Source organism: Leuresthes tenuis, unplaced genomic scaffold, assembly GCF_036924035.1.
Source record: "Leuresthes tenuis unplaced genomic scaffold, fLeuTen1.0.hap1 SCAF_14, whole genome shotgun sequence".
NCBI classification, from domain to species: domain Eukaryota; kingdom Metazoa; phylum Chordata; class Actinopteri; order Atheriniformes; family Atherinopsidae; genus Leuresthes; species Leuresthes tenuis.
In genome coordinates, this window is record NW_027325368.1 from 6715550 (window position 1) to 6739424 (window position 23875).

Consider the following 23875-nt stretch of genomic DNA (forward strand, 5'->3'; position numbering starts at 1 on the left):
TTTCAAGAGTAAAGCAGATAGATTTAAAATGTACGACCACCACAAAGTACAACATCCACCTGTTAAGTGCAGCTTCCAGCTGGATGATGTTGCATGACCTCATTGTAATTCATTCAGTGTAACTTAAAAAAAAAAAGCTGACTTAATGTTTTTATATTCTCTGAACACGTTACAAGAAATGAAAAAGATTGACATTTTTTCATGTTTCCCTGTGTTGAGAATGTTAATTATTAGAATATTTTTTGAATTTGCATCCAGTTCTCTTAACTACATCTGTAAGCTAAAAGGTCACAGACAAGCGCTCTGATTTTTTAAAAAACTCTTTTCTCTCTTAACTCTCTCACTTTTCGTCTCCTTTTTCTCTTGCATACAAACACCTTTTATTTCACTCTCCTCTCCACACTTTGACCTTTGCTGCCTTTTTAGAAATGGTAAATGTATGCACATGACATATACGATACAACAACAGCAGATATGAAGGCAAGCATGCGTGTAGACATGGACAAAGCTCATGGATACACACACAGACACCGCGTGCCCTCTCCTGCCTGAGAGTGGTGTGTGTGGTTGTTGAAATGGGAGCGAGCTTTAGCCCAGAGGCAGAGCAGAAACACGGATACAAGGAGAGGGTCAGCATGGCAGTTTTTGAGGCGGGGGTTCAGAGATGAATGCTTCGGGGTTTGGAGGTTTGCAGTTTAGGGTTACAAACCTCACAAACCAACTGTTCATTTCCACATAGCATTGGTTTGCCTGCAGGAAATTGTATTTGGCTTCTGGCAGCTGTACTGGAGGTCTGCTGAGAGGAAACAGAGGCTGCTTTGCTCAGTGAGTACCGTGACTATGTCTAACGAGATGACAAGACATCCCACTTTGAAGTCCAGGCAGTTAAAATGCCAACCAACTCTCTTGACTTACAAAGACTTTCTTCCTTTTCATATTAGGTTAAATTTAAACAAGAACAATGCGGGGAAGTTTGGAATTGATTTGAATGAGAAGTCTCATTGTCCAGCCAACAAGAAAAAGACAGCAGCAACAAGCTGAATGTTGGCAGTTTTATAAATTCAAGACAGCTGCTCTTACCCACTTTCTTTTTTGCTCCTTCTGTCTCTGATCTGAAAACTTTTGAACTGCTTTGCATAAGATGAAGTTACCTGACAGATCGGCCCGTCAGAGACAGAGACAAGTCAGGGGCTGCCTTAATGATGATTTTAGTTTTCCAAGTAAAGAAAATATTTAGTGTGTGACTTTCACAATGAAACGAGACGAACTACAGCCCACTTTCTTTTTCCAGTCAGTTTGTTTTTTGTTCGGGTTTTTTGCCATGACATCATCTAGCTCCAACAGAAGGAACCCTTGTTTGGCACTGCTTTACCTTATTTTCTGTCTTTACTGGTCAATATTTTTAGCTTTTACCTCTCACACGTTATCACCGTGTTCGTTAAAAGTACTTGGTTAAGGTCAGAAAAACATCATGGTTAGGTGTTAGAATACACGTAAAAAACTGCAGAAACCTTTTCCAACATTTTTCTTGTTGTCAAGGTGACACGCCTGATGAGTATTATGTTACCAGCTCAAACAACCTTTCACATCCAATGACGCTTTGGCCGAACCCTCTGTGTTCAAAACAGACTCAGCTGGCTCCTAAACAAGCACGAGTATGTAACAAGCTAGGAGTGTGAATGGGCTGGTCCTGGACCATCAAGCATAAAAATAAAATGACCCTTTTAGTGTCAACACACTGTTTTGTTGCTAACCAAATGTGTTCATACTTATTTATAGTCCTCACTTGCATAAATGCACACTTTTAGAATGGAACAAATTAAATGATAAGATGAACGTAAATGAGATTAGTCACAGTTACCAATGGAAATAAATGATGTAATTAAATGTTGGTGAATCAAAATGTTAATGATTGCAAAGAAGTTACACCAGAGTATATAAGTTTTGATAAAAATGAAGGATATTAAATTCATTTAGCATCTTTAATCTATGCAGAATTTCCTTTTTTGACATGTTTCTTAACTTTGTGTGCAACACAATCAGTGAGCACCAATAAAGTTTTAAACCATGTCCTGTCAAAATCTGGTTCATATTCTGTCTTAAAGTAACTAATTGTGCTTCTTGTCAACAGTTTAAAAATGTTACACAAAATCTACAATTGTGGAAGTATAATTTAAAAATGCGATGATATTTCTCCATTGTTACTGCACCACAAGACAAAATGTGGTTATTTAATTTATTAATTCAGTACGATAAAAAAAGCTGATGAATATTGACATTTATAAGTTGTGTGCTGCCAATAAAAATGCTTCCTGGACATATTCATGAGAGTAATTGCAAAGATTAACAAAATTCTGGATTATATTGCCAGCATAGCTGGCATAGCATGTGGACGTTTAGCCTTCAAATATTCTAGAAAAGTTTCAAAGAGTTTGAATTGTCATTTTCACCTGAAATATGCTTACTGCGTTGAATGACTTAAAATGGTCTTTCGCTACACAAGCGCCATTCATTTGGCAGAAAACACACAAATCTTGTCTGTAGTTTTTGACAGACATTTCCTTAAAATGTTTGAAATTTCTCTGCATCTTCCTCCTGAAATCAGAGCTGGGCTTGAACATTGCAGTGTAAAGCTTGTTCAGCAGCAGTGAAAATGCTGTCAGCATCAAAATGTTCTCTGTAAAACCTGAGGAAACATCTACAGCCTGTAGAGGACCGTTCAGCTTTAAAGCCAAGGTCAAACGTTTGTTACAAAAGTATTGAAAGAAGGATTAAATATAATTATTTATCATGTATTAGACATGTAAAACAGTAATTGGAAATCTACTACCTATTGTATTTAAATTTCAGACACTGTGTACACATAAACTCTTGTTTTGAATGATGTTTTCACGATTTGTCCATTTTTTTTACCATTTGCTGTCAATCACAATCATGTTAGCTGTGAAACGTCCCTGCTGAGTTCAACGGCACTATTGTGAAAGATCTCAGTGTGCAGCTCCTCTGTTCCATGATGCTGAACTTCAGGGCATATATAATGCAATACGCTGAATTTTATGTAGGATTCCTACTTAAGTATGAATTCATAGGGTTCGTTCGATAATAGTGGTGTTAACTTTAAACAAATCTCAGCCTGAAGAGGAAAAACACTGAAATGAATAAACGTTATTAAAGGTATTATGTGTTTGGACCACACAGAATTTATTCTGAAGCTGCATCGATTGTACCACTGGATCATTATGTAATGGGAGAGGAATATCATCCCTCAAGGTAAGATGCAGACATGTAAAGGTGAAGGGAAGGAAGAAAAAGAGGAGGCTGAGAAAGATGGAAGGATTGAAAACGGTGTTGCCAAAAGAGAGATTCAGTGAAAGACTGTAATGTAGATAAGTTATGTGAGAAATAATGGAGAACCAAAGGCTCAGTGAAGTGAAGAGGAAAGAGAGAATATAGACGGATGATTGGAAGAGGAACAAAGCGAAAACAAGGAAAGAGATGGTGAAAGATACAAAAAGGGTGAGGAAAGATAGAAAGAAATGAGGATGCTGGGAAAAGTTTAAAAAAATAACAGTTGAGTTTGAAAAAGGTGGAGAAACAGCTCGATGTGTAAACCTGGTAAGAGGAAAAGGGTAGAAAAGAGAACGACGTGTGAAAAAGAAAACAAAGGGGAGACGTCACAAAGCTGAGAGGAAACTAAGCAACTGGAAGAGGAGATAGACAAGGAGTTTGAAACTAGAGAGGGGCAAGAGGAAGGAGGGGTTGTGTGTGTATGTTCGGGGGAGGAGCGGATAAGGAGGGTGGGTATCCCGTAGGGTTAATTACATCTCTGTTCTCTGTCAGTGTGGCTCTCTCCTCTGCGATCTGAGTCCCTGCTGCAGGCCGATGGGCCACACACACATACACATTCACATAGATGCACACGTGTGTATACACACACGCTCATAAAAATCATGCACAAACACACGCACACACGGACACTCAAATATCACAACACACAAACAGAAATGTTCCCTGTCTCCTGCTTTTATCTGTCTGTCACAACTTCTGCCCGACACGCGCAGTAAACACACAGCGTGTCCCAGGAGGAAATGTGTTGTTCTATGTGGAGTTATACATGAAGAAGAAGGCCCGTATTTGTAATAGCTGTTAATTTTGCATAAATCATGCATAACATGACCCACATGTAAATCACTCATGTCAGCAGGATATCACTTCCCAGCAGCTCCTTCTTTTTCCTCTCGAAGGGGAACAGAAAATGATTCGGTTTTGGGTTTTGTGCCTCTGACGTTCTGTTTTACTTCTTCAGATTAAAAATGCACACACTGAAGTGGATGAAATATTATGTAATTTTGCATCAATATACACTACAGTGTAAAAGTCTTGAGCCCTCATTTCTTTCTTCATTGCTTGGAAAATGAGAATTGAATGCATCGTGTGTTGAAACATGAAAATGTATAAGTTTGATACATTTTATGAACAAAAACAGTTTGTACAGTTCTAAGTTAAAAGTGAATATCTGGTCTGAGCTCCTTTATTCTCCAACACAGCCTGGAACCTCTGAGACAAGCTTTCTGTCATTTCTTTAAGTAGTCTTCAGGAATAGTTCTCCAGGCTTCTTGAAGGACATCCCAAAGCTCTTCTTTGGATGTGGGCTGCCTTTTGTTCCGTTCTCTGTCAGATGATCCCACACTGCTTCAATAATGTTGAGGTCCGGGCTCTGGGGAGGATTCATCCCTCCATAAGACCTGTTGCCACTGATTTTCAGTCCACGTCTTGTGTCATTTGGCATAGCTCAGCCTTTTCTCCCTGTTTGCCTTCCTTAAGAAGGGCTTCTTGACAGCCACCCTTCCATGGAGACCATTTCTGATGAGGCTTGGGCCAACAGTAGATGGATCAGCTGAAGGTCCAGATGCATCTCTCAGGTCCTGTGTCAGGTCTTTGCTGGATTTTTTCCTCTTTCTTAAGGACATCACTTTCAGATCCTGTTCATCTGCTGTAGATAGTTTTTTAGGCCTGACTCTTCTTCTTCTGTCCTCCACTTGTCCAGTTTCCTCATATTTTTTTTTCTTCTTTTCTTTTCCTTTAAGGACAAACCGTACACCAGGATGAGATATGTCAAATTTTCAGCTAATAGGTCTTTAGGACCACATTGTTGCTGCAAAAATACTATTTATTCCTGTCAAACTGTGTTATCCATTGCATTATTCACAGATGCAGCTAAAGAAATGGGAAAAAATTATGTGTCTTTGCGACAGCCTTTTTTGTACTTGAACGATTCATAGGTGAGTAATAAGTATCATAAAAAACACATACCTCTGAAACTGGTTGAATACAAGTAGTGGAATGAAAATGAGTGAAAAGCAGCCAATGTCCACAGAAAAACTTTGAAAGACCTTCAGAAAGCCTGGAGAACTTTTGCTCAAGTCTACTTTAAAAGATTACAAGAAAATATTTCTGTTTGGAAGCAAAATATAAAGAAATGAGGTGTGAATCAAAACTTTTAACCTCTCATATGAAGGCAGTGCAACTTATCATACAAAGAAATTTATAAAGTATCGTATATACTGTGTCTAGATATTCGTACAACTTGTAAAGATCAAGAGAATCCGATTAGTTGGCAAAATATGTGGTGGTTACCGCTGTCGCCTCACAGTGAGTAGGGTTCAAATCCCTTCTGGGGCCTTTCTATATGGAGTTTGTGTGTTATCCCCATGCGTGCATGGGTTCTTTCCCTCATGCATGTTAGATTAATTGGTGATTTTGAATTACCCTATAAATGAGTGTAGGGACAGAAAATGGATGGATCATTCTCTGTCATCCATTTCATATATATTTGTGAGTAACAAAAGTGTGTGAGCCTCTAGTATCAGCAGTGAATTATACAGAGATCAGTTAAAGTCTGACCTTCACAAGGCATGTTTGTATATATTGTTTGTATATCTAAGCACAAAAATCTCTCAGGGCGTCAGATAAAAGAGTTACTGATGCTCATCTTGGTGGAGAGGTTTAAAAAACTATCTGAAGCACTTGGAGTCTTCCAACAGGCAAACATAGACTGGAAATGCAGCAAGTTTCCAGCAAGGCTGCTGAGGGCAAAGCTGGTGGCTTTTCCCCTGACAGCATTATTGAGAGAAAACACATTATGAAAAAATAAACTTATCGACATGCCCTCTCATACTGGTGTCTCCCAGATAAATGGTTGGGATAGCTTCAGTCTTCATAATAAGTTTAGTGGCAAACCCAGCTGCTTTTTGGGTCAGATTTGAGAGTGCGAGAGAGATAAGTCACTTCCTTTGCAAGAGCTGTCTCTCCCAGGGGAAGTCACCGGTCTGCCTCGCTTTTCCCCAGTCAGCCACCGGTGTCCTCAGCTGGGCTATCTGCCACAGTGCCTGCTCATAGTCATGTCTTTCAGATAAATGGTTGGAACAGCATTTGTGAAACGGCTTTCTGAAAAATGAAGACTGCAGATTTGTTTTCTTTGTGACATTTTGATGGGACACTACAATGTCCCCAAATAAACTGGATCCACTTCTGCTGTAGTTTGACATCTTTGGATAAGACTTGAACGCCATGCTATCACAGTCACTAAACATGTCGTGTCTACTACTTTAGCACCCAGAGGAAAACACACTAACTAGCTTGATCACCTCGCTTGTCTTCATTTCTCCCATGACTTGCTAGAGCCCCACTCAGCAAGTAGTCAGGATTGGTTGATGCTGGTTCCCCCAAAAAACAGTCTTTATTGAATGTTGTGGTTGTTTAATCTGCCTTTCCGTGGTTAAGGGCGGTGCTCTGCAGATTCAACTCAGAAATTCTCAATCACAGTGTTGATGTGTGATGTTCCATGTGATATGTCTTTTAACACATATGAAACATCACATGAAAAGGTGGTGAAAAAATAAATGGAGGTCCTTGCTCTCCCAGCAGTTGGCAAATTAAAGTTTATTTTATATTACTTGCATTTTATGGACAGCTATACCTTGATTTGCTGCCAAGAATAAAAGGAAATACTGGGGGCATGACATGCAAAAAAGGTTTCTGAGTGGACTGAAGCTTGATCTATTTGATCATTCAGCCATGATCAAAAAAAATGTTTTGAAGCCAGAGCACGCATTGGTTTGATGAACTGACATCAAAAGTAAGTCAGTAACCTATGGTACTTTTTGAAAAGAGTCACTATTTTCTTATAAAAAGGTGAAAATAAATTAATTCTGTTAAATGTCTAAATCAGTGGTGAGCTCCAAAGGAGTTTCTTTCTTTTAGTAATCTCAGTGCACAAAGCCCTGGAAGTAGTTGACCCAATAAGTAATAAAGAAAAAAAAAGCCATCTTGAGTGAGATTTTATCTGTATTGAGAAGGAATTTAATCTTTCTATCATCAGCTGAGGTTTATTCGTAGCCAAGCAACATCCCTTAAAAACAGAAAAGTGCTTTAAAGCAGAGTTTCCCTTTAACTTCAAATGAATAACACGGCTATCAGCTTGCAGTCATTGCAGTTGTCTTCTAGAGTCAGAATTCATAAGGAAATATAAAAAAACATCAAAGACTTTCTTGTCAAGTGTGAAGATTCCTGACTTCTCTAAAGAAGCCTTCCACACAAATAACATGACAAGTGTAATCCTCCTGACAAATCAGTGAATCTCCCTGTTGTTTGCACCTTTGTGGTGGAATCCCTCTGAGATGTGTCCCTGAGAGCCTCGGCCTGCTTTATTAAGGAGGTTTTGCCTTAATTAGCTAATAGGATTGTTTTAACCATGATCCAAGAACAGAATAGCCCACGGGAAGACAAACAGCAACTCTGCGGAAGTCTTTGTATGTGTGTGCGTGTACTCTCTATGAGTGACTCAAAATGCAGCTGCACGTGCATGAGTAACTCAGTGAGATGTGTGTGCACATATGCAAAAGTGGATACATTTGCTGTGATTCAGTGTTGCATGTGCCCAAGAGCTCCCTCTGCGTGTCTGTATGTGTGCTCATGCACATGCGTGTACATGTGTCATCTAAGGCAGCTCACATTCTGTCTCCGCCCTTAATTAACGTGCCTTCTTGCAAGACTTTCTCCAGAATATGAAACAATTTTACCTGATGATGCAAACAGCTGAAAACAGCGCTGGGTTTGTGCCTTGCCTCCTCACCTAACACTTTCTCTTTATTCGAGCCCGTTAAAGGATGCCAGCACCACTGTTGTAGTTTTTATTTCTGTGTATTTTAATGGTGCTGCAATTGCCAAAAGGCTTATTTTGCTGCAGGAAATGTGTGTGTGTAAGGAAAATCCTTTGTACTGTGTGATGAAAAAGCTGTATCACAGCTTGGCAATGATGTTCTTGCAGAACAAGGGCCGACGTACACGTACATGCACACATGCACACACTTCACCCACATAGAGACACATAAGCCTCAGTGAAGTCCAGGAAAAACCTTGACAATTGGGCAAGAAAGAGACAAAGCAGAGGGCATAAGACAGTGGAATGACAAATATGCAAATCTGAGCAACTGAGCTCAGAGTCCAGCCAAAACTTAAAATGATTCAAAGGATTTTATTAAATAGAATATCTAAATTCTCACATATCTTTCCAATTAGCTAATGTATGTGTATATAAATGCATATAAACTTCACTCTCTTTCAAGATAATCTTTTCTCAGACAGGATTCATATTAAAATACACTCACAATAAAAACACATACTAAAAAAGACTATAAAAACACCATTTACTCGATAAAAGCATGCAACAAATTATCCCAACAGCGACCATATAGACAAGCATGAGTCAATAAGAGCAGAGAGGGACTGTGTGGCTCAATACAGTGCAATAAACGATGGCAGCTCAAGGCCAGGTCGCAGTGAGAGGAACCTAAAATTGATTTCCTTCTCTGTCTTTCTGTTGCAGTGTGGTGTGTGCGTTTCTCCCAGGAGCCTGCAGACCAGTCAGTGGTGCTGGGGGAGCGGGTGGTGCTGTCCTGCGTGGTCTTCAACTACAGTGGCATCGTCCAGTGGACCAAGGACGGCCTAGCCCTTGGAATCGGAGAGGGTCTTCGAGGTGAGGGAAGGAAAAGAGATCCGAGGAGTAGAAAAAAGTAGAAAAAAGCCTTGCAGCTTCACCCAAAATGAAAAGAAGAAATAACTCTGCCATTGGTTTCGGTTCAGTTTTGACTGTACAAACCCTGACAAAAGCTATTATGGCTGAAAAGTGTAGGAGTTCTTTAACATTAAGGAAGCGAACATTGTACCATGCAATGTTAGAGCAAAGAGGCGTGTGAGTGACAATCTGGGCAGAAATGAGTCCCGTATATCATGCTGAATTAGAGAAAATCCCTCACACTGCTGACAAAAGCAGACACACTTTCGCTTTTACATTTTAAGCCGACACGCACTTGCAGAACGACTTACTGAGGGAGCAACAGTACATTGCGCTCCACTTTGGAGGTGGGGGAACATCAAATGTGTGAGAGTCAAAGGGTCAAAGCAGCCAGATATCTGGAGAATTTTCTTTTCTGTGGATGTGTTGGATGATCAGAGTACACTCAAAGATACAGGAAAAAAAGAATAAGAGGTCAGGAGAAGAATAAGACAATCCCTCCACTGATTTCACCCCCATTATTCCTAAAATATAGCTATCAAGCTTTTGACCAAAGTGACTTCCAGAATACCAGAAACTGATTTTATTTTTCTTAAATTGCAGCTGCTGAAAGACACCACACCGTGTCCAAGGAAGATTGTCCCAGAACTGATCAGAAATTAAAATGATCTTTTGTAAAATGGAAAAGTCTCTAAAACAGATCAAAGAAACTCAGCTGAATAATGTTGATTATTTTTTTTATGAAGCATTCAGATTTACTATCAACATGATTTCAATATTTGGTAAAATGAGCATGTTTTCAGGCTTCCTTAATTATATGCTCAATATTTCTGTCACTTACGACTGGTAAGAACCTGCGTCCTCACAGACCATTTTTTATTGACCATTTTTGAATATTCAGTTCAGGTTTTAGTGTAGTAATACTTCCCCAAAGGGAAATTATATTGCTGCATCATTCAGTATTATTAAAGATATGCTATTATTATAGATGGATAACAAAATGAATATAAATCAGCTGATAAACATGTAGAAAGTTAAGTGTGGCAGCGAAGACTGTGTGAAATCTTCAGAGGCCACCATCATTGGGTTTGGGGTTTTTTGTAGTTTGGCAGTAACTTAGCAGACAATGTCACACACAGCATTGGCAGGTAACACAGGTGAACTCTTTCAGTAGGCAGCACGGACAGGAACTCGGCCAGCAGTTCAACATCTCTCGGTCTGCAGTCTCCACCTGCCTGCGCAGTGCCAAAGTCGAGTAGAGAGGCACCAGAGCTGCTGCTGCAGCTGTGTCTTGATGAAAAAATAATGTTGCCTTCCTGATTTTCCTGCTGTGTCCTCATCAGGGGTCCAAGCTTGTCCATTCCATCCACTAGTGATCCCACATCTCCCACAACGATCAAGGGAAGGAATGGTTTAACAATCTTTCACCTTTCTTTCCTCTGGGTTCCTGCTCTGCATCCAAAGCGTCTCCCCTCAACTCATCTTGATTTTAGGGTCTTATCACAGGGATTTCTCGGGCTTTGGAAATCTCAATTAACTGCTCCAAACAGATTAACAACGTTTCCTGTTTCCTTGGTAATGCATCATAACAGATTGCCAGAGTTACCAGCAGAAACCATTCCCGCAGACAGGCACAGAAAAAAATATATCTTGATATCTTGATGCTGATTGGGATTTACATACGTGAATCAGACCAGTAGAACAACTATGACGTCCTTTTTCTTGGACTTTGTGCTAAGAAATCACGAGTCTATCAAACACAAATGTTATGTCAAAAATGCCAGTTTTGGAGTAGTTACAAGTTGTATCAGGATCCTCCTGAAGTGGCAGGTGAACAGTTGTCGGCCTTTCAGGCTGTAATGGTAGGAGACACAAAAGATGCAATTGTAGAATTAATTGAGAAGAGCTTTTGGCTGTTTTCAGCAAACTGTCAGGCACGTAAGGAAGGAAAAGCAGGTCTTGGCCCAGGCTGTGCTCAGCATAAGAGATGAACTGCTGATCCAGATTGATGATATCCTTTGGCAGCACACTGAGCACTCTGAGGAACTCTTAAATCCCACGAACACATCTTCTGTCAAGTGGGCCCAGCTTCGGAGGAAGTTAAGAAGCTCTTCAGCAACAAAATGCTTTGTCTGGATGGCATTCTCCCTGACTTGTAGGCTGTGGACATTGCACTGTCAAGAATGGCAGACTGAGAGGCACACTGAGAGGATCCTGTTATTTCAGGGCTTTCACACTGTTCAGTGTCCATATGTACAGTCATTGGGTGCTGGAAAGGAGGCTTTAATGGATTGTTGAACATTTAAATAAGGGACAATGTGGATTCAGGCCATGATGGAGCACTTCTTCACCTTTGCAAAGTTACCAGCAAAGTGATGTGTAAGAAAAGCTTATGATGTATCTGGTTTGTACATTTATCCATATTCTCCGTAGAGTTTTCGAGTGAGAAGCTGAACTTGGTTTTGGTCTAGGTCAGGATTGTCTCTCATCACTCCCAATTTCATTTTCACTAGCAGGTGCTTGAGGTACAGCCAGGGGAGGGATTGGGACTGATCGGGGGAGTAAATGTCTGATCTTCAGATATTGCGAATCTATTGACTCAACCTGACCGTGACCCTCTACAGGCACTGGGTTGGTTTCCAGTCAGGATGACATACAGTATTACCAAATCTAACGCTATGAAGGAATAGATGTAATACTATATTTGGGTTGAAAGTTGATTGGTGTTCAAATGAATTATCATGGGATCGGCATCACAGATGTTGTCCCAGATCATTGTGGTGAGGAGGGAGCTCATCTGGAAGGCAAGATTTTCCACTAACAATTTAGGGTTCAGCATGAGGTTTGGAAAGTGTTTGACTGTGGGTATCGAGCTCAGATATACAATGACAAACAACTACTCCTCAGGTTGATAGTAGCTAGTTGGGGCTCTGAGTTGAATGTCTCTCTGGCAGCTTTCATTGGATGCTAATTTTCTAAGGTAATTTTCTGCTGGGTACAGAGCCTACTAAACTAATGTGTTTATATGTTGTCTCATTCCACATAAGATTTACAGGATGAGAGGATGGATGGATGACAAGCTGATTACAGAAAGCTTTAATTACCTCTATAAAAATGTGTTTTACAGTACTGTGCAAGCCTTGATCCACCCCCACATTTCTTTACATTTTAGGCAGCCAGACTTTCTTGTTATCTTTTAAAGTGATCTTGAGCAATAGTTCTCCAGACTTTCTGAAGGTCTTTCAAAGTTTTGGGTTTTTTTTGGACATTGGCTGCTTTTTACTCATTGTCAATCCAGTCCTTGGTCATCCTTGGTAACCCTTTTTTGTTTTTTTGTTAACCAACTAACGCTGAAAACACTGACCTATGAATCATATCAGCATAAAAAAGAGATCTAACTCAAGGGATGAACCAGTTTTGTGTCTACACATAACAGACAACTAGTTTTTATCTTTACGTACTCTGTTACTAGCAGCCTGTTGCAGAAATAATGCAGTTTGACAGACACAAATGGTATTTTTTTTACAAATTTTCCAAAGATTCCCAAAGAGCTATTAACTGAAAACTTGGTATAATGTGCAGTGTTTCCTTAAAAGCTTGACGAACATGGGCAAAAGAAGGAGTGTCAGGCCTAGAAAACATCATCCTGTTTACCCCTCCTTATACATGGAAACAAGAAGAATAGCTATGGGATGTCCTTCAAGTAGCCTGGAGAACTATTCCTAAAGACTACTTTGAAAAATAAGAGGGTTCCGGCTGTGTTGAAGAATAAAGTTGCTCTTTACAAATATTGACTTTCGAACTTATATATTGTATTATATATTGTTATAATTGTACCAAACTGTTTTTGCCCTATTTACTGCATTTCCATTTATAGCTGCATTTTTCATTGAAAGTTGCAGCTTTTTATTGACCATATATGAAGAAATCAGGGGTGGCTCAAGACTTCTGCACAGTGCTGTACTGACAGATATTTTCCCTGCTTTGTAGCTTTTACTGTGTTCAACAAATTGTTACTGAGAAAAACTTTAGCATTAGCACCCACACTTATTACAATAGCACTCTCAGTACTTTCAGTGCTGCGGCACTCATTGCATTTCTCAAAGCAGTGTAAATTAATCCACAAAGATACATGCTGCATGACACAAAAACATCACATTGATGCAAAACATGAACACATACACACAGTCACACTTGTGATAATTAGACATGTGATGGGAATCTTGTGTTCAAATCAATTTAAATCGCTGGTTCAGTTAAGGTCAGCACGTCTGTCTTTCTTCCTTTATTACCTACACCTTCATCATCACTCTCCTGCTCCTCTCATCACCTCTGTTGCTTTTTATTTCTTTCCCTCCTCTTTGCCCTCGCTCTCATCCCTTCCTCCTCCTGCTCTCTGTCAGTTGGTAATGCTCTCTTTGTCCTTGTAGCTTTTTGCAAGCTTGGTACCGCTGACAAACACATTTGATAAACATGTCCTCTTCGTCTCTTTTTCTCTGCTTTTCAGCCATCTATCACCACCTTCCGTCCATTTTTAAGTTTTAGCTGTCAGTGCTGTCATTCTTTCCTTCTTCCATGACATATGTTCTCTGTCTTTGGCTTCTCTTATTTATATTGTGTGCTTGAATGCCATTTCATGCATGGAGAAAGTCTGTAATTTGTTAACATTTTCACCCATAAATGAAATCACTTCACTGTGAATCAATGAAGTGTAGCAGGTGTGTGATATATGATGTGTAAGAGGTTTTTATTATGTGCCCTGCACGATTATATATGGCTGTTTTTGACAGTGGAGGCGTACAGATCATGCAGTAAATTCATACCTGCAGTTTTCTCACCCACACATGGAGAAGATCTGCATTCATTCAGATACTAAAACAGTTGCTCTGCATCACATGGTTATGCATTTAAATTTGAAGAAAATATATTCTTGATACTTTAGATATATGATCAATGTAGAAGAACATGTTAATGCTAGATGTATCAATCAGTAGCTAAAACAAACGCTTATCCTCTCACTACCTGCAGCCAACAGTGGTGGCAGTTCATTGTTCTTCAGCCTCCTCCTTCTTCTCCTTCTCCCCGGGGTGCTTTCACCTCTGTGGTTGCTATGCTGCGAGGTGCTGGAGTGGATGATGTAATCTCCTCTAATACTTTTGTCCCCCCCCCCCACACACCCTCCTCCTTCCTCTCCGCACCCCAACTGCCTGCCTCCTTGACTGCCTTTACCATCTGAATCCATGATGTCATGTGAGGATCTGGCACAGAGGATCAATGAGTGCCCCCTAGTGGGACGTCATGCTCAATTATGTCTTTGTCTGAGAGGCGAAGGTTCAAACGAAGAGGAAATGGGGTGCTGTAATTAGAATGATGGTGCCTATAGTTCTGCAGGTTTTCAATCACACAGGAATTGATGTGGCATTTCCGTATCTGTGGTTATGTTTGATAAGTGTTTGTGTGAATTCCCTGCAGGTGTTTATCTCTATGTTACTATGTCTGTGCCATCACCTTTCACTGTGATGTTTGTGTAAAGGACACGCCATTATCATCTCCAGATGCTGCGGTTAATGCAAAAAGCTCTTCAAAACATCTGAAGCAAACATTAAATGTTATCTGTGTAGTATGATAAAAAGCTTTGACATTTCCTCTAAGCATACGCCCCATTTGCGGTTCTCTGCCTCTGACTCATGCAATTCAATTGTGATTCAGTATTTATATATTTCATAAGAGCTTTCATATTTGTTTCATGTTTAAGCAAATCAGGTATTAGTTATTTTTGCCAGAAATGAAACCATTGACTCCACTGACATTACTGAATAAAAAAGGATGATGTAGATGCGTAAGTGTATCAAAGACTTTGTCTCTCATTTCCTTATGTTTTCCCTCTTCAGTGTACTTACAAATAGTCCAACATTGATCCTCAAGCATCTATTGTGGTATGCGTACATCAACATAGTTTAATTTTATTTGCAGAGATCCATCTATTCTGTAACTCAAAACAGAAGTGAATGATGTTACTTTTGCAGTTCTGGTCTCACAAATACATAAAATGCATAGGTCCTCCTATGTATTTTAAAATCACATGTCTGTACTACAAAAAGCAACAAGCTCAATGCTAATTCATGCTAATTTCATGTCTGTCTGCCATCTTCAAGATTCAAGACAAAGAGCAGAAATTCAGTTGTATTGTCATATTCCAAGTTGCATGATTGAGCTTCTGTTGATAATGGAACTTTCAAATTCTTTTTAAATTTACACCGAAGGACATGATTCTAAAATGTCTCCCAATTTATGGACAGTTTTTGGCAGATTGCTGAACCTGTACTCATCTCTACTCCGAGAGATTTTGCCTCTCTAAGGTTCTCTTTCTGTATCCAGTTATGTTACTGACTTGTTGGCAATTAACCTAATTAGTTGCAACATGTTCCTCCACGTTTCCTTTTAGTACCACATACTTTTCTGTCCTTTTGTTATGCCAAGTGTTGCTGCCATAAAATTCAAGATGAGCTAGTATTTTTCATGAAATATTGAAATGTCTCACTTTTCAATAGAGATTCAGGATCCACTTTTTCTAGCTTTGATGAACAACTTCTGATTTGTTTTCTATGTTCTACAGTGAAACACTTGTTGGTTCATAAGATGAGGTAGATTTGAGATTGAACACGATGTCAATTAAAAAAAAGATCATCTCAGTATATCTGAAAACTTTTAACATGTTGCTGCATGAAACTCACCTCTCAGTATTTTGAAAATAAGAGTATGATCCTCAGATACTGAGGATACAGTGACACAATTATACTCGCATGCAACAGCTTAAGTAACATCATGTGTGAAGCATGACTTGCACCAACTGAAATAATCCTACTGTGATGTGTCTTCTGCAGCCTGGCCCAGGTACCGTGTGCTGCGGGCGCTGGATATCGGTCAGTATAATTTGGAGATCTCCAACGCTGAGCTCGCCGATGACTCTCTTTATGAGTGTCAGGCCACGGAGGCCGCCCTGCGCTCCAGGAGGGCGAAGCTCAATGTACTCAGTAAGTGAAACTACACTTTTGGATAAAAGGGGTCAGTTTTCTCAAAGCTTTTTCAGACTCTTATCGTATCTATTCATTCTTATGAAGAAAACGTTTATCAAATCAAAAAATACCAAGTTAATACGCATGTCCTTGTGAAGAACAGGTTTCCTGAGTTGAGAAAATGAGTTCTATTGCAGTCTTAGAAGAACTGTGTGGTTTATGTTACATGATCAATTTAAATGCTCAAGGCCTATAAACCTTACTGTTCATTTTAAAGAAATATGAAAGCCTAAAATTACCATAAATGACATGGAAAATAGTGCCCGAACTGACGTGCTATTTATAAGCAATGCCATGAGAACATGTTGACTGGACAGAAATGTAAAAGAAAAAGAAAAACAAACTTCCAACAGTGTCGGGGTCAAAAGTCAAGATGTTAAAAAAACAACAACTTTTAAATACTGCAGCTTAGAACAAGTTGATATTGCTCTTTGCTCTTGATCGGTAAAAAAAAAAAGTCTTTTAAAATGTGAACTTTTAAGGAATATAGAAACACTTCTTGAAGAAATTCAGCATTTTTAGTGGTTTACTATTTGAAAAATGAAAAACAAAAAAACTCTTACATTGGTGGAAAAATGTAGCAGTATGTGCACAGATGTTGCTGCCCTTTAAAAACCTGAGAGAGCTTCAATTTAAGTCCATTTGTGTGTCTGTCCTGCAGTCCCCCCTGGGGACCCGGTGGTGGAGGGAACGCCGGAGCTCCTGCTAATGGCTGGAACTCCATACAACCTGACCTGCGTGACCCGCGGGGCCAAGCCTGCAGCACACATCCAGTGGACCAAGAATGGAGTCCCTGTGGAGGGAGCTCACCATTCCACGGTGACTCACACACACTCGTCCACACATGCAGATAACAGAACTTGCATGTGCATAAGGGAAAAGCCACGCATCATAAAGCACACATAAAACCATGATCAGTTTATTACACTGAAATTAAATCTGCAAAATGTCGTCTAATAGCATAAAAAGTCTTTTGTAGCACAAACTCTCAGACTCACAATCTGCATCTCGAATACATCCACTCTGAGTCTGTTTACTTCTCTGTTGACAAAATGCTTACATCTAAGCGGATGGAGACTGTTTAGAGTGCTACCAAAAGCAGATTTAGATTGAGGTTACAATAAACGGAGAATGTGAAGTTCGGCTTGCTTACATTTCAATATTCCTACTCATTGCTCTCAGGTTGTCGTTTGTCTGCACAGACAAGCTCTTTCTGTGCTCAAACTGTGGGATCAGCCTCTGAAATCATATCTCAGCCCATTTCAGCTCCTCATAACCGAATGCTAAAAACTTCTGTCTACTGCGTGTTATTCTGCAGGATGATCAGATTCAGGCACAGTACCAGATTGTTAATAAGCAGGTTGTGCATTGTATCCTTTCTTTGTCTCGTATCTTCACCAACAGATTTTGGCCATTTTTAGCCAAACAAAACAAAAACTAACCAGGCAACAGCAGTGTTAAACAGAGGTCCTGTCCCAGCTTGCAGCATGGTCTGACATACCTTCACATTCTCTAAAAAATAAAATGGGGACACAAGTTTTGAGTATTTGCCACAAAAGAAACGAGGAATGAAAAAATAATTAACTATTAGTAAACCAGTATTAATGAGTAAATCTCATGAGTAGTGGGTTGATTAAGTTTTGGATTGGACATAAGTACAGTGTAAAAAAGAGAATTTTAAGAAGCCGAAACTGTTAAAGGAGTGTAGTCACGCCTGCGTATTATGTAGATAGCAGCGAGTGTTGATTTGTGAAGATAATCAAAAGTCTTCGGTGACCTTTGATCTGAGTTAGGCTGAATAAACCGAACATAACTTCTCATATTGTGCCTTTGTGCTCTTCCATTGTGGTCCTGAAAAAGTAAAATACTCTTTTCTTTGACTTGTTAGTGTTGGTAGTTCGTCTTGTTGTGATCCCTGTGGGCTGGAACAACTCCTCCCACAGCTGAGCAAGGTTATTATGTTGTGACAGTTTATTTTTGGGTCAGACAGTGTATATGAAATAATACATACTATTAATATTAATCATATGATAAATTATGTATTTTCATTTAGTGTTTTTTTTTTGTAAAACTTTGTCAAAAAAGTTAAAACTGTCATTAAGATAATGGAGGTCAGTCACCACCCTGTCAATCTGTCACTTTATTTGAAGTTACCCGAAAAGGGTGAATAATCATAAGATGATGAAGTAAAGAGGAACTATTTTGTAACAGTAACAGTATTTTGTATCATTGTAACTAATCTTTAAGTTTTGTCCATCCACATATATTCAGGAACTAATCATCACCAAAGAATATAGGACCTCCAAGCCTGTTTTATAACAACTCATCATTGTTTATAGTATCATCCCTCCTAATTAATAAATTATGAAGAGAAGTTATTTTGATTATAATGTTAGTCCTGATTATTCACAGCATTATTCATTAACCAAACATTAAATAATCATTAACTACTTATTAATTTGATTGGGTGGTACTCATCAACTAATGGTTAACAAGCAGTAACTTCCTTATTGATCTCTCATCCGTTGCCTGGTTACTGCTCAACAGTTTGTGATGTAAAGAGGAAATAAACCAAAAAGAGATAACGACATTATTCGTGTTTCCACTGGAAACACCTTATGTCACAGTCTTTACTTGAGTTTGTACAGAATTAATGACTTCAAGAAAATGTTCTTTATACTTTAAAGGAGAAAATGTAGCTTTTCTTTTTCAAAAGAAAACAAAGGCACGATGTGGAAGATGTGATTGGTTTATTCATCCGTACTCAGTCAGATAAAAGGTTACTGACTTTTGAAACTTTGCCTTACAATTTGTTGCACTGAACATTTGCGAGTTCAGCTAAAAAGAAAAAAAAAGAGAATCCACTTGTGATATTTCATACATTTTGTATACAAAGTAATGTAAGACCTGCATGCTGACTTCTTTAACAATAACTTTGCGTCTCCATGGGGTGTGTGTATAAAGGCACTCCCTCTTCACTAAGTTGTACTTCTTGCTTGCTTTGAGGTTCCCAGACACCAGTTACCTTCCACACAACTTCAAAGACACAAAGATCCAAGACATGATTTATTAACCCAAAACACTTCTTTCCCTCACTGACACACACGCGCACACACATATAGGCAGGAATTGTACATGCTGACACCTTGTATACAATCATATTTTGCACTCTTTCTCCAGCATTCAGACTCCACAGGATCCCCTTTTTCTCTCCTACACACATAAAGTGACATCTGCGAGCACACGCACACACATAAACACACGCACACGTGTACACTCATGCTTTAATATGCACAGCAAACACTGACTCACACACTCAAACACTGATGTTTTTGCATCTCTCATAGCCAGGTTTATACCCACCACACACACACATAAACACACGCACGTGCTCATACATGAAACATGCTGCTGTTATGTTACTGTTACTGACCACACATTTATATTACAGTGAAAGTTGTGCACACTTTCTCGGCAGATTTAGTAGCTGCATTTCCAAGCACCCCGGCTCCTTACATCAAGAAAACAGGGTTCATATTGGGCTGGAGAGGAATTGTAGCTACTTTTATGACCACTGCAAAAGATTGCTTTCATTATTGACTCATCCATCAACTTTTCTTCTGTTTCTCTCTTTTCATGTCCACAGAGTGTCACTTTATATTTTTGGATCTCATATATCCTCATGGCTCAGTTAGTCACCCCCATCCTTTGTTGTTTTGTTTGTCTGTTCATTCTTTCATCTCCACCATGCTCCTTTTTCATGGTTCACGTCCCTAAATTCTGCACACCCCAACCACCTCGTACCACTTATTCTTTCTGTCCTTTTCCTCTTTGTCGAGCAGGAAGTGCTGCCAGACAGGAAGAGAGTAACGACCAGGAGCTACCTTCCCATCTCTCCAGTCGACACTGACAGTGGCAGCAATTTCACCTGTGTGGCCAGCAATCCGGCGGTGCCGATGGGAAAACGAGCCACTGTCAATCTTAATGTCCACCGTATGTTACTGTCCTCCTCTGTGATACTGTTAAGGTTCATAGGTGAAGCTCAGATGACCTGAGCCAACCTGATTTTATGTGGACACATTTACAATGTTTGTAGCTTTCATTTGTTTCCCAGCGCTTATCAGAACAGTTATCAGATGAAATAACGTCTTTTTTTCCCAACACAATGTGTCAAAACGTGTGTAATGTGTAAGCAGGTTCATTCTCCTCAACATGGGGGAAACTTTTTGTGTTGTGCAACTGAAAAAATAATGACTGACTGCTCACAAGGAAACTACTTGAACACTCAGTCAAGGAGACTGATGTTTTTCCAACCAAGCGTAGTTGGCTGTTACTGGGAGAATAAATATAAGATTATTCTCTGTCAACGCAACCCAGAGTTCCATCTTTATTTTGTCTGTTTCATTGTTTTTTTATTTCCAGTGGAAAATAAATCCAAAAGATAGAGAAAGCCCAATCAGGTTGCAACCACTTTAGAGATGATGGACCAGATTTGAAGTGCTCGTCTAAATTATTGGGCAGTTTTAGGGCATTGACAAGGCTACTTAGAAATGTTAAATGGTTCTAGTTTTATTTACAGGGTTCAATTTGTATTTGGTGACACTCAGTTGCACATGTTTTAGGGGGATTTTTCTGTCAAGTACAGGTGTTAGAAAATAAGTGAAAATGCACTGTTGAATGAAATATTTGAGGAAGAATGCAAAAAAGCTATTCTAAAAAAGCTTTCTAAATACCAGTTAAATACTGATAAATTAGCGATAAAAGTTAAAGGCAGTAAGCTGGTTCTAACCCTTGAGATTTATGTTAAGCAAAAATATTTGAGGTAAAAGAGGGTTTTTTTAGGTACAAAGCCTTATATTGTTAGCAAAGCTGGACTATATAATTGCAGGATGACTGAGTTTAACCTCTTCATATTTACCTTCATGTTTACCTAAGCAACACTGCAGAGGACCCAACAAGCATGTACTTAGGTGTACTTGCAACATATTGTTGAAATGCCCTTGTGACTCTTGTGATTCAATAGTATCTCTCCCCATGCAGACCCTCCCACCGTGACCCTGTCCATCGAGCCTCGCTCTGTCCTGGAGGGAGAGAGAGTCACCTTCACCTGCCAGGCCACTGCCAACCCCCCTATCATGGGCTACAGGTTTGAACCTACATCTGCATATATGACTCTCGTAGCAGATCAAGTTGCGAGGAAGGCTTTGATGCAGGTCCTGCAGTGCAACATTAGGACTTTGATCAGATGATCAATGCTAGTGGTTTTTCTTTCATCTTTTCCAATCTGCTTGTATCCAGACTCTGGACCTGCTCTTGAAGGGTAATTTTCACTAAAGAGAACAGAATTGGGGAAAGTTATTGAACATTTGTGCAGCTAAACGCTGACTTTTATTGTAAGCGACAGCTCCGAAGTACTGAAGCTGCAAAAATGCTGGTTTTAATCTGAAGTTTGAGACTCCATCAGAGTCCCGGTGTGGGAGTACTGCCAGGTACTTAGGTGCTAAACCTATCAACTGTGCATTAAAAAGTCATCTAATAAAGGATGTGCCATATGGTGACATGATTTTTAACTAGATATCTGGCAAGACAGTGTATGGATGACAGAAATTAATAGGGATCAAGGCACTGAAAATTTGATTAATCGATAACATGAACAGATCCTTTGTTTGATAGTGGAAATCTTATTTGGATCATCACACGTTTTTCTTTTCTGCTGCTGACAGGCAGATGTAACAAAGACTTACAGTGCTTTCAAACGGTGTTAAATGGCGTTGTGTTTTTCTCTGTCAGGTGGGCTAAAGGTGGCGTGTTGCTGGAGGGAGCCAGAGAAAGTGTGTTTGTCACTACAGCAGATCACTCGTTCTTCACCGAGCCCGTGTCCTGTCAGGTGTTCAACGCCGTGGGAAACACAAACGTCAGCATCCTTGTGGACGTGCACTGTGAGTAGAATACGAACGCTCCTGAGCTGAGTGGGGCTGTTTGCAGTCAAGTAGTCTTTTTGTCCAAGCAAGCACATTGCATTTGTGTTGTTACTACAAACAGTGCTAGATTTGTGGTACCAGCTGAAAAAAGATTGATTAAAAAGCATTTCATAAGACACTTACCTTAATTGAGTAATACGAATAATCGAAACAGGAGAGAAGAAACTTCAAGTTTGTTATATCATGATGAATGAAAGAATAATGAGCAATTAAGCACATCTTGTTTCTACTCAGTCAATTATCATCAAGTCCCTTATTTTTTCGTCCACAGAGGTTTTATTTCTCTTACTATCTTTCAGTTGGCCCAATTCTAGTGGTGGAGCCCAGGCCCGTTACAGTGGATGTGGACTCCGACGTCACTATGAACTGCAAGTGGTCTGGAAACCCACCTCTCACGCTCACATGGACCAAAAAGGGCTCCAGCATGGTGAGAACAAACCCTCAAACCCAGCTCTGACATTTCTGCTTCAGTGGGACAACACATCTAATTAAAGTGTTTATTTCAGTAAAAGGCCTGTTTTTAAGAACTTATACAGGCAAAAAGCCCTTATGGAGGTGAACACATCCATAAAATATAACCAAACATACTGTATATTCAATAGCCAGACTTCATAAATGTTTGCTCAGTTGTAAAGCTGACGATTAGTGGTGAGACTCTTGAATCTTTAATTCATGCCTAACCAGTTAAGAAAGACTTGAGGAAAAAACTAATGGAGCCTGCTGAGTAAATCAACATGTTTTATGAATTAAATATTGCTCTCCCTTCTTCCACCCCCCTTTGCACCATCTCTTCCATCCTGTATGTCTGATCTTCACATCACAAACCCTCTTGTCTTTATCTTTTTGCATACTTGCCTATTTGTTAATGTGTCCTGCATGTTATGTCCAGGTGCTCAGCAACAACAACCAGCTGCATCTGAAGTCAGTGAGCCAGGCTGACGCAGGCCAGTATTCCTGCAAGGCCATCGTGCCACGGATCGGAGTGGGAGAGACGGAGGTTACGCTCACTGTCAACGGTCAGTTTATATCCATAACAGTGCTAATATCACCAGAAAAAGCCCAGAATCTGTGTCGAAATGGAAAGCTGAATAATGAAACCACATGGATCTCCATGATATTTGTTTGTTTGATTGATTACCACTGAAGCAAGCTTTTTTTATGTGTTTACCTGGCTTCTGAGTTAAGTCTGTAAATGTCTGAGTTAGCCCGGAGAGAATTCACAGCAAGTGACGACGCGCGTGTAGATGATAACTGATGCTGCTTAATGCTTTGCTCCCAAGTTTGTGTTTTTCATCCAATGTTGTTGCAAATATATATTCAGTATTACAACACTTTGGACCATCATTGAAGGTCAAACTGTTTCACACTTTCTGCTTTTCTTTTTGGCATCAATCAAACACCTTTTGAGGACTGTTTGACCATTCAGAGCCCCCGTATGTACAAACGTCATCCTCAAGAATGACTTCTGACAAACTGATTTACTTAGTTTCCCAGCACCAACCACTTGGTAACAAACAATGTAAATAATTCAGGGCTAATTTGATCATCAAATTGGTGGTCTTCCCAGTAAATACCTTATCTTTTTCATCCATAATATAAGGAGAGGGTCAGAAAATTATTCCCACAGCTCCATGGCTTAATTTAACCTTGTATTGTGAATACGGATAGATTAATAAGAATGCATTGACTAAGGGTACAAGGTTTCTGTGCTTAACCATATTTTGTCACTTGGTGTGCCTCAT

General features: G+C 39.6%; 1 protein-coding gene across 2 annotated transcripts in view; it reads left to right on the forward strand.

Moving 5' to 3' along the window:
• Window positions 1–23875, forward strand: part of kirrel1b (kirre like nephrin family adhesion molecule 1b) — an 89978-nt gene that overhangs the window by 44542 nt on the left and 21561 nt on the right. For both annotated transcript variants that reach the window (XM_072364039.1, XM_072364040.1), the window contains exons 2-9: window positions 8888–9037; window positions 15961–16110; window positions 16814–16971; window positions 19995–20145; window positions 21193–21298; window positions 21943–22091; window positions 22433–22560; window positions 23023–23149. In XM_072364039.1, the coding sequence (XP_072220140.1) occupies window positions 8888–9037; window positions 15961–16110; window positions 16814–16971; window positions 19995–20145; window positions 21193–21298; window positions 21943–22091; window positions 22433–22560; window positions 23023–23149 (1119 nt within the window). The remainder of the gene's footprint in view (window positions 1–8887; window positions 9038–15960; window positions 16111–16813; window positions 16972–19994; window positions 20146–21192; window positions 21299–21942; window positions 22092–22432; window positions 22561–23022; window positions 23150–23875) is intronic.